The sequence below is a fragment of the Monodon monoceros genome, unplaced genomic scaffold (assembly GCF_005190385.1).
Source record: "Monodon monoceros isolate NGI ecotype Baffin Bay Population unplaced genomic scaffold, NGI_Narwhal_1 Super_Scaffold_16, whole genome shotgun sequence".
Taxonomy (NCBI): domain Eukaryota; kingdom Metazoa; phylum Chordata; class Mammalia; order Artiodactyla; family Monodontidae; genus Monodon; species Monodon monoceros.
The window spans coordinates 35,540,062-35,551,763 of NW_021703772.1; the positions used below are offsets into that span (position 1 = coordinate 35,540,062).

An 11,702-nucleotide genomic window follows, 5' to 3' on the forward strand; every position below is an offset into this window, starting at 1 on the left:
TTCCAAAAGAACCCTGGGGCCCTGTTTCCTCTCCATTTGTGTTTGACATGAGTAGAGTGGAGAAAGGGACTAAAGTTTACTGAGTAACTCCTCTGTGTTGATGCTTTCGGAAGCATTATCTTACTTGATGCCCTGGCAGCCCTGGAAGAGAGAGTGGTTCTCACAAAGAGGATTAGGAGATGCAGGGAGGAAGATTTAGTCCTGGCAGGTGCTCCAGCTAGAACCATGAAGCCCCTAGGTGTCATACTGTTTTCTCTGGAGGGATATGATAAGACTAGGTGTAATATTACTACTCTGTCTTTCGTTTTAGCAAGTCATCTCATCATAGGATTGTTGGAAGGGTGAAATACAGGGGCTTCAGTTCTATTGTCTTCCATGGAAAGAAACTTTGAATACTGCAGAACTTTTTGGAAATTGAAAGTTAAAGCTATAGGCAATAAAATTTCTTGAAAGAAGAGAAAGTTGGGGATGTTGATCTGGTTAAACAGCTCTCAAAATTATCTGCTGACATTAGATGGGTATTGGTTTTTAGGCATTAACATGAGTATAAATCTATTTTATGCATTTCTATGCAAAGTCAATAGAAAAAAACCCTAAATATATATTTAATTCCTTAGGGTCCCAAAGCATTTTGAGGATTTAAACTGATAAACCAACCTCAAAGGGACTGATTCTTGCAACTAAAACACAGACACCTCTGGGGTGAAATGTGGCAACAGTTTGACAGGCATAGCAGTAGCTTAGGCCAGAAAGGATTTATCCAATTAAAATTATGGGATGAATTCTGGCTGGCAGAATGTAATTACCAGCCTTGGAATGGATCCAGGATCCTGAGGTTAACACCCCTCCTCTTGCCAACAACCCTCCTACCTGCCAACACTCCGAGATGGAGAAGGCTGGATCTGACACAATCGCACATAATACTGTTGTGACATCTAAGTACAATGATGATGATGTGAGAAGCATCGTGAACCTGATTTTTTTTAACACTCATTATGTTACTTATTTTTATGCCACATTAGGCTAGAAACCAAATGTCCACATAAATGTTAATTTCCTCAAATCTGTGTTTAAAAAGTATAATTAGAAAATAAAAAATAGATTTAAAAATTAATTTATTCTGCCAAAGTAGTTATTTAGTGATTATTTCACTTCAGGAACGAAATTGGATCAAAATGGTGACATTTAATCCTTGTTACATTAAAAAAAAAAAAAAGCAGGTCCTGATTTTTTGGAAGAGAAATGTATTCTCAAGGTTCACTGGCCTAAAAAAAAGGGAAATGCTTAATGCCTGGTTCCTACTAGCTGTAACTTAGAGTAAATGGGTATATGCTTTTGTCTTGGGGTGGGTCCAGATCATATTCGAAATCGCTCGCGGGCAGTATTTCTCAGAAGGGAATTTATTAAAGATGCGTTTGTGCGTAAACCGGAGAAAAGAGCCCCCTGCTGGTGTAGGATCAGTGGGTAATGACCTCATCATTAGATTCTAACGCCCTTTTAAAAAGTCACTCATTTACGAGAGAGTTGTGGAGAGTTACAGGTTAAAGCAGGTGGGGCGGGAAAGCACTTCTAGAGAGAACGTTAAGCCCTCCGGGCCGCCGGCACGCGGTCGGGGCCTGTGGGGTCGGGTGGGGTCAGGGAAAGAGCTGCAGAGCCGAGCCGGCGGGCGGCGGGGCTGGAGCGCGCCCGGGCGCCCGGGAGGCGGGGCCAGCGACGGAAGCTGTGCGCCGGTCACGCGCGGCGACTCCGGTTTGGCGCCGTCCTACCCCGCCGCCCTCCGCGCCAGCAGGTGGGTCCCCCAAACCAAGGAGCAGCCAGCGTGGTCGCAGGTTCGAGGCGGGCCTGGGGCAGCGCCGCCGCCGGCCGCCCTTCGCTCCGGGGCCCGCCGCCCGCGGACGCTGATACCTCTGCTAGAGTCTCCCGGGGCCCTCAGCGAGTCCCTCGGGTTACCCTTCGGCCCACGCGGCTCTGGGCCACCCCACACCAGAACCTGGGCGGGACCGCGCAGGGGGTCCCAGCGACGGTGTCTGCCCCAGACCTTGCACTACAGCCTCCTCGGCGAGCCTCTGCCGCCCTAAAAGTGCCGGCGGTGGTGCGTGCGCAGGACACAGGTGATGTGGCAGAGCCGTTGCGAACTGCTCAGCTCCTCAGGGGCCCAGCCGGTTCCTCCGGGGGAGGCAGGTTTTAGGTCTCTCGCCGGAAGTAATCCCAAAGGTGATCGAAGTGGTGGGAGGCCTAGGATCACACTCCCTCAAACCATAAAGTGTTTGGGGTCTTGCTCGGGGTCACATTCTTAGAGGCGGAGGGAGAGAAAGACTTCCCTTTTTTACTAACAAGCCTGACTGCTTGCCAAAAGCTTGATATTGCCCCTAGTTTCAGCTTTTGCAGTGAAGGTGGATTTTTCTAACACCATCTTTGTGTGATTTAGCTGTCCACAGGGAATAAAAATGTGGAATGAGAGGATGAAACTAATCTTTTCTTTTGCACTGTTAGGGGTTGCCATAAACACCATTTGTTAAAAAGCATAATTATGTTGGGAAAGTGCCTGATGAGACAATTAAGCTACATAAACACACTGAAAACAAATGAAAGCCAGAAGACGCCCACACCCCTTGTGTAAAGCAATTTTTTGTTTACATAAAAACGAGAGATGTCTGAGCTGCTTTATTACAACAGTGTTATTAATGTCTACAAAATCCTAATGACCGTATTTTTTATGAATTTTCAATCATGAGATGATGGTCACGATATGAAAACCTGAACTAACCATGAAGCCCTGTATCCCCTCTTAGGTTAAAGTGATCAGGCCAACGAACAATCCTAGTGAACAGAAGCCAGTGGATTTATGCATGGAGAGCACTGTTAATGGCACCACAGCATGTTAGCTTAAACTTACGAGCTTAACGTGTGTCTCAGAGTTGGACATCATTCCCTGCAGTATCCCCACACGGAGAACATTATGTGGCACAAAATGACCCTCATCAAACATTTGCTGATCGAGTTCATGAGGGCCACATTCACTTTTAGCTATATTTAAAAGAGGCCGAAATATGATGACCTGATCTTAAAAAGGGGAATTATTTTCTTTTTGTTTTGAGATATTGAAATTTCTTTAGTTCATAGTATCATTTGGGGTATAGAAAGATAACTAGTTGAAAATGCCATTCTAGAGTACTAAGGAGAATCAAAGCAACCACCAAAGCTTGTGTGGAATCATTCCATTTTCAACAAAATCAGTCACATTTTTGGCTGATTATTGAGTAACATATCAGAGTAGTCCATGTCAGCTTTCAGTTCAAGGTACAGAGTCCTGTGAAACAAGATTTTAAGCTGTTATAGGGACTATGGAGATCAAAGTACAAGAGAAATTTAGTCATATAGTTGTCATTTAAAGCCCCCAAATGAGCCCCTTTTGTTAGTTCATATACTGCCCATGGCATGGCCTGTAGAGATACCCTTTCTCTCTGTCAGAATAGTTTTTGTAAGAATCAGCATATTAAGTAATCTGCCTCATTTCTCTTTTCTGCATTTCCCCAGTAATCTCATTTAATGAAAGTATCATGCCTCTTTGAAAATAGGATTAAACTGTGGAAGACAATTCTTAAAAGGAGTAACATACTTTAATGAAGAAGTTTCACAGGACAGAATTCAGACTGAGTAACTTGATGGATATTTTCTAGTGTTGTTGCTATCTTCATATGTTCATATGTGCATGACCACATATACATGGTTTCCTGGTTGAGTCAATCTGAGGATTTTATCCTTTAGGTGTTACTGAGGAATGAAATAGTGAAGTATTCATATTATGACTGCCTGGTTTCCAAAAAGCTATGATTTTTTTAAAAAGTTTAATGAACATGAAAATATGAATGAACTGTAGAAACCAAAATGAAGGCTTATTTTTCTCCTATTCTAGAAGAAAATTACCATGTCTTCTTCCAGACTGGGGCTCCGTTTGGCTGTCTGTTTATTAAACATTTCAGAAGCCAGAAGAAAATACATTGTTGAGAATGTAGCGAAAGCGGCTCTTCTTAAAAAAAATGGTAGGAACAACAGGCAATTGAAGTGAATATGTAGTGTTTTGATAATACAGTAATTTTTGTACTCTGCTAACAATGTCTATAGAACGCTCTTCTTCTTTCTTCCTGAATTTCCCCCCTTGTTCTTGGGCTGTTATAGCTTCTGCAGGACTCCAGGATACTGAGATAGACGACTTACTCAGATGTGCACATATGCTCTTCTCCAAACGCCTGCATACAATCCCCAGCATATTTCTTCACATTGGAGAGAGTGTCTGAAATGCACATTATTCAGGATATTGGCAGGCTCCTGAGGAGGATATATTTACATAAAGGTTTAATGTTTCCCTTATGGGCCATTTATATGATCATTAATAGAATGAGCATAATTGTATATTATGCTTTTTATTCAGCAGGTTAAATAAAAAATAAACTTACCAAATACCAAGTCCTCTTCAAAAGCACTCCTGCCATCAAAGCCCATGCTGTCATTGCAGCATTAATATTTCTACTGCATTTTCTACGCATAAAGACTCTTAGGCAGTTGCATTTAAGTGATGTGTGTATGATTACTCTGCGATTCAATTCAGAAGACTGAAACTCAAGCCTCCTTACTCCCTGGGCCAGTATTTACTATAAGACATACTACTCTCTCTTTTTTTTTAACCCTTGTTAAAATGTTCATGTGATGACATACAGTTCTAGACATTTGTTTTTACTTTCACACATACACAGAATATAGTGTATTTACAGACTTACAATCACTTAACTTTGTTATTTGAAATCAACAGCTTTTTGGCAACAGGTGAACGCTAGGGTCACAGCCCTAAAGCATTTGAGACAGTCGATTTTAATTTCTGATTGTCATTTTTTCTTTGGTTATTGCTTTTCATGAGAGAGAAGTGTTTTCCCCCAGCCCGTTGCTAACGCTGAGCACATTTAAGTTACTGTCTTGCAACTTTGAGGGAGCTGGAAATGTCTGTGAAAATTCCTGATAATTTCTAATAAGAAAGCTCCTCTGGAGTCAGTGTGCAGCTGTGCTTTTGCATTCTCTTTGCAGTAAGAGCCAGCTTGGGCCCCTCATTGTCAGATAGTACATCTAGTGGGATTGGGTGAATGTGCAGACATATGCCGTGATTAAGTGACTGGGCAGAGACATTTGTGGAAGCCACACACTGATGGACGCCTGGGTCTCAACTCACAGTTTTTATCAGCTTATTAGTGACAGCAGCTCAAACGGAATTATAGCTATTACACTGCATTACAAATACCAAACAATTTACTTCTGCTGAGGTTCATACTGACAGCTCCTCCTGCCAGCAGTAATTTTTTTTCTATATGCATGCTTAAGAAATTTCAGGAGTGTTTCATTCTTTCAGCATTTGATTCAATTGAATCATATGAAACTGAGAATAAAAGCTTTTCAGAAGAAGATTTAGAATGAAAAAATCAAATCAAATCTTTTCTTCTAAAAGCTTAGGTATGTTGAAAAAAATACATAAAAAGAGGTTGTATGATCGTGTTGCTTCCCATCTTTCATAGTTTTAAAAATGCAGGGAAGGTAGCACTAGTTAAGAAAATGACCTGCTATTTTACAAATACTTTAAAGGCATTTATTTTTAAGTGAGTGGAATAAAACTATATCACCTATATTTTTTCCAATTAAGCAATGTGAAAACATTTAAATGACCTAAAAGGTCTTATGGAAAGAAAGCTGAATTATAAATTTTAGACCTATACCAGGGCAGGTCTCTGTAGATGCTCATTTGGCTATGAGTGAGTGACATAAGTTTATCTTTTCATGTTATTAAAATTAATAGTGCGGGGCTGCTGTAAGCTCTGTAGTTGCTGCGTGTAACTTATTTTTCCTCTCCTCTGAAAAGATTAATTGTTAAGCTGCCAGGGGACAGGGCGACAAAGATATAATGGCATAGTGAAAGGTTTAATTACCGTCTGAAAACTTTTGTCCTTCACTCTGAATTTGCTTTTGTAGGCATACGAAGAACTTTTAAGGAGCCTGAACCAGGCTTGTAAACTTCAAAAATAACTAGAGGGTTATGTGTGGTTGCCATACAAGGGTATGGCAGCTTTCTCCTTCAGGTTACACATTCAAGTGAGTCACAAGCTGCTGAAGGCTGGAAGTCATTAACATCTGAAGGCTGTTGGTGTCCTTTGAAAAGGAGATGGTGGAGTCAGAACAGTTTCTAATAGGCAGGTGCATGTATCCCAGAAACCTCTGCTCCAGGCACTAATTGGCCTATCCTAGTTTTTCCAGATGTTAGATTTTGATTTCTGGGTTTGGAAGGAAAAATTGACAGGGCCTAGAAGATGAGATTGATAAGGAACAGAATTTAGAGTGATATGATTGGGCGATTGAAAGAAGAGCTACTGTCTTAGACTCAGTTAAGAGAACTTTGGCAAGTTCAGAAGCAAGTGCCAGAAAAGTTCTCTCATAGACACCAAAGCCTCGTATCTGAGCTGAGCCATCTGCTTGTATAGGAAGCACTGTAAGAAGTGGATGTTACTGTCTACAAATTTCATGATTAGTCAGTGTCACTTCAGAGGTCACCCCCCAGAATTTTTCTCTTAAACTATTTCTATTTAATTATATCAGAAGAAATAAAGTATTAAGATTTCATCACAGAAAAAAATTCTTGCATTGGTGTGTTGCTTTCTTTATAGGACAGAAACATCCTGAGGTATCAGTGCTCAACGTATTTTCTGATCAAGGGTACAACAGATCAGTCATTACAATAGCAGCTTCTGTTGCTGAGTTAGGTAAGATTTCAGTTTCTATTTTTTTACATATGTCTTTTGGCGAAGGGTCAGCTTCAGGTACACCTGAATGCTCTTTAATCACTGATTACCTGTGTTAATCTGGATACTCCCCTCCATTACATAGGGAGTCTACCTCAAAACTGCATTTCATCATTTTTGTGAACATGTACCGCTTAAACATTTCCCATTTCCTCTTCATTAAAATGAACCTCGGGGGTCCAATATTTAATAACATTCTTTCCTTGAAGATGATCACATATCCTTTGTGGTTAAGAAAAATATCTTCATGTTTTAACCTGTGAAGTAATAGTGTTGAAGTCAGCCTTGATTTCACTGATAAGTTGACATGGAATGAAACATGCTAAGCAGTTGTGTTTTAGGTTGGGAGCCTGACATCTTGAGTTGGTCCACTGGGTGAAATGAAATGGGTTTCAAGTCTTCTGTTGTAAGGTTTAGTGGGACAACTTGAATTTGAAGTTTCATAATTGTTTAAACAAAAACCTGTATTATTTTAGTATTGCTTGGTAAAGGGTTTAAAATATTTTCTTTTTTAAAAAAAATTAATTAATTTATTTATTTTTGGTTGCGTTGGGTCCTGGTTGCTGTGCGTGCATTTTCTTTAGTTGCTGAGAGCGGGGGCTACTCTTTGTTGTGGTGTGCGGGCTTCTCATTGTGGTGGCTTCTCTTGTTGGGGAGCACCGGCTCTAGGTGTGCGGGCTTCAGTAGTTGTGGCTCGTGGGCTCTAGAGCACAGGCTCAGTAGCTGTGGCTCACGGGCTTAGTTGCTCCACGGCATGTAGGATCTTCCCGGACCAGGCCTCAAACCTGTGTCCACTGCATTGGCAGGCGGATTCTTTACCACTGCGCCACCAGGGAAGTCCTAAAATACTTTCAAATAAACTTGACTTCAACTTAGCAGATTGTCTTTTTCCAAAAGGTATATTTGTTTGGAAAACAAAGAGCTGATGGATAGTTCCCAGCAGATGTAGGACCGATTATCTTCCTTATTGTTTAGCTCTCTTGCCAAATGGTCATACTGCACTGCAAATAAAAACTCAGAGTAATAACATAACACTCTGATGTGTCTATAATATGTATTTAGATAGAATAATTTAATGAAAAATCTAATTATAAGAGCAGAACTAAAATACTTATGCTTTTAAAAATTTATGTTTGTGTGTATATTTTATTATAAATTCATAAAATATTCTGAAAATAACAAGGAATTTTATCAGATTAATCTGATAAAATTGAAAAAATTTAAAGTAACCAATTGTAAAAAAAATACAATACAGAGTTTCTTAAGACTGATAAACTTTGTATACTTCCTCCACTTTGGGGAGTAAGGAGTTAGAAGAAATGTGAAACTTTGTGACACTTGGGAGGTGGGGAGAGGGGAAATGTTGGGTCTTTCATTTTTCTTTATTTTGGATGGATAAACAATCTTCTATACATATTACAGAAAAACAACTGGTGGGACAATAATAAATATAGCTACTTCTTTAGATGCGATTGAAAGTTTAATTTTTTTATTTTTTATTTTTTTTAAGGCAATTCCGTTCTGGCTGCCTGCCTGGAGGCCTTCCAGTCAATTGATATGGAGGTTCAAGAGGGGATCCATCCTTGCCTGGGAGCAGTGGACCTGATTCCCATTTACCCTCTCTCTGGTGTTGGAGTGGAAGAGTGTGGAGCTGTGGCCAGAAGTAAGAGAAAGTTTGGGGTAGTGTGTTATTCCTTAATGGAAACCATTTTTACAAGTCAGAACAGCTTGTGACAATATAATCACTCCTCAGTTCCCTGGGAAAAGTCAACCTTGAAGAATTGTATCAACAGTAAGCTTCCATGGGTTGCAGTGGCACACTGTGTCGCTGTGACTCATCCTTCCACTTTCTACCCCATGATGCTGTGGAACACTAAATGCTGTAGGATGCAGCAAATCAACCATTGTGACCCTTGCAAATTCACGATAGACGATGAGGAGACAGCAGTAGTCTCTAATGAGTTCTTTAGACTCTTCGGGGCAGGATGATGGTGTGTTTCACCCATCTTTGTCCTATTTTCTTGAGCAGGAGTAATGATGAGGTTGAAAACCCACTTAAATGTTAACTCCTACCCCTTTTTCCTCTGATTTTTTTTTTTTCTTTTTTCCTTGTGCACAACGCTCTTTAAGGTTTTCTTTAGAACTGAACTGTCACATGCTTGATTTCAGCCCCATGGGCAAGTTTAATTTGGAAAATTTGAGCTATGTCACTTGAGGTGTTTTTGAATTAAGCAAATTGGGAGAAAAGAAAGACCTTTTGCCTGGACTGTCTAGCTGGTTAATTATGAGATGCAGAGACTCATAACCTTTGGGGAAAAGTCCGCCTTAGGATGACTGCAAACTTCTCTGTATGACCTCAGAAATCCTCTGTGGTGGTGCCTCACTTTTAGGTAATAGGGAAATGTCTAACATTTGGGATGTAGATTTGGACTCTAGCTGAGCTCCATCAAGCGCTAGAAATATGAAATGAGACTTGTTTCCAAAGGTGTATGTATCTCATTCCATGTGTTGCATTTTAACATGACCTGACAATCGATGGATTATTTCCCAGAGAAATCATGGCCCAAAATTTGCTTTACTTTTCATCTAAGAAAGAGTTAAAATTCAGCATGGGGGAAAATGCATTTCACACAAAAATGAAGAGTTCAGAATTGTCCAGACCAGAATAATGATTTTAATGTCTTCAAAAAAATTATGTTCAATTACATTAAATCTCAAATTAGCTAGTACATGAAGTTCTTCATTACATCAGGACTAGTCCACCCCAGATGTTTGGCCAGAGTAAGAGACAGTTGACAACAGGAGGGTCTGGACACAGTATTTCTCCCTTCCTTTGCCCTTTTGCTTCATTGGCAGCTACTGTACCTCATGATTTAAACATGGACATTTCTAATTAAATGAGAGCTCAGCTGCATTCTTGAACTAATTTATAACATTCGATTTGAAATGTAATAGCTTCAATCTTCATCTGATTAAAACCAGTCATATACTGTACATGGTTACTATTTTGATGCTCCAACATGCAGTTTTTATTTTTACATTCTCCTTTCTACACAGCTGTTCGTCTAATATCACCCTTTTTTTTTTGGTTTGTTTTTTCTGTTTGTTTTTTTGGTAACAGCATGCTCAGGCATTCGTATGAGGCAGAAGTATTCATGTTCTAGGATCTCACTGTTTTCAGAACAGTGACAGGATGTTTTTCACTAGAGTAACCCCTTGTCAGGGAAACCATGTTAAAATAGTAATTTAACTAACTTTCTTTGGGAGGAAGGGCAATGGAGAACATTCCAGTGACATAGAAGATAGTTGATATTGACATGTGTAATTCATGTATGTTTTATATGCAAAAATTCTGGATAATATATATTTTAGAGCTTTTTTTAAAAAAAATTTATTTATTTATTTTTGGCTGTGTTGGGTCTTCGTTTCTGTGTGAGGGCTTTCTCTAGTCGCGGCGAACGGGGGCCATTCCTCATCGCGGTGCGCGGGCCTCTCTCTGTCTCAGCCTCTCTTGTTGCGGAGCACAAGCTCCAGACGCGCAGGCTCAGTAGTTGTGGCTCACAGGCCCAGTTGCTCCGCGTCATGTGGGATCTTCCCAGACCAGGGCTCGAACCTGTGTCCCCTGCATTGGCAGGCAGATTCTTAACCACTGCGCCACCAGGGAAACCCTATTTTAGAGCTTTTTGATAGCAGCTGGAAGCTTGCTTATTCCTTAAGCAAGGGATTCTTAAAGTGAGGTCCAAAGTTGATGTTCAGGGGACTTATAAATAATGTCAAAATCACTTGTAAGTTTTTATGATGTGCACTTGTGTATACATACATAGATACACTCATAATTTTGCATATAATTTTAGTTTAAGAACTTCTAGAATAAAGGGCACAGCAATGCAGAGTCCTAGAGGTGGAAGCAGCCTGGGCTTGAGGACCTGAAAGGACTGCAGTGTTGCTGGCTGAAACTTACAGATGGGGGTGGGGTGGGAATGTTAAGAAATGAAGCTCCAGAGGTAATCAGAGGCGAGGTCATGAAGTCTTATATGCCAGGTTAAGGTTCACACTTTATCCTAAACGCAGTGGAAACTGTTGGAAGAGTTTTAAGAAAGAAAGTCTGTGATTGGCTTTGAACATTAGAAAGATAACTTTGTTTGTATGATAGAGAATGGACAAGGAGCAGGTAGATCAGTCTGGAAAGGTGATGGTGGCCTAAGATAATAGAGAATGGAGAGAATGGGGAGACTCCATAGGAGGTTGGGGTATGAGCAGTGGTATGAAAGTGTCTTCACTTACAGATGCTGCCATGTAAAAAAAGGTGACACATAGATCTAGTCTATATTTATTTAAAGCTTATAATTTAAAAAAATGTTTTGGACTTTGGTTTTCATATTCTATAAAACCACATTTGATCTATTAGGCTCCATTTCATTTTTATCTGTATTATGTCTCTAAAATTTTTCTCCTCCTCCCTTTTTCCCTTCTCCATTCCATCCTTTTCTCTCTCCCTTCTTTCCTCCTTCCGTTCCTCTCTTTGCTTCTTTTTGTTGTTATCAAAATGATACATGAACATGGTTAAAAGTCAAATCTACAGGGTTTGTTCCCCAAACTCTAGACCTACATAACTTGCCTTTCCTCCTCACTCTGTACACACTTCAGTTTCCTTCTCCCCTGAGCCAAGTACTTTCAACTCTTTTATTATTTAGGATTCAAATCCAGATATCTGAATATCATACCTGTATTGGTACTTCTTGTTTTTTTAAGTTTTAGGCATTATCTGTTGACTTCTCACTGCAAAAGATGAGAATTTAGCTTCCTTTCACCCACCTCTCACCCCCAGCACACACACACACACACACACACACACACACACACACA

The 11,702-nt window shown here is 40.2% G+C and overlaps 1 protein-coding gene across 2 annotated transcripts in view; it reads left to right on the plus strand.

Moving 5' to 3' along the window:
* Positions 1–1,740: 1,740 nt before the first annotated feature.
* The window catches only part of FTCDNL1 (formiminotransferase cyclodeaminase N-terminal like), a 47,761-nt gene continuing 37,799 nt past the window's right edge, over positions 1,741–11,702 (plus strand). Inside the window, exons 1-4 of one of the 2 annotated variants that reach the window (XM_029225764.1) lie at positions 1,741–1,789; positions 3,917–4,043; positions 6,702–6,797; positions 8,347–8,499. In XM_029225764.1, the coding sequence (XP_029081597.1) occupies positions 3,929–4,043; positions 6,702–6,797; positions 8,347–8,499 (364 nt within the window). In that variant the 5' untranslated portion in view covers positions 1,741–1,789; positions 3,917–3,928. The remainder of the gene's footprint in view (positions 1,790–3,916; positions 4,044–6,701; positions 6,798–8,346; positions 8,500–11,702) is intronic. The other variant, XM_029225765.1, reaches the window with a different exon arrangement.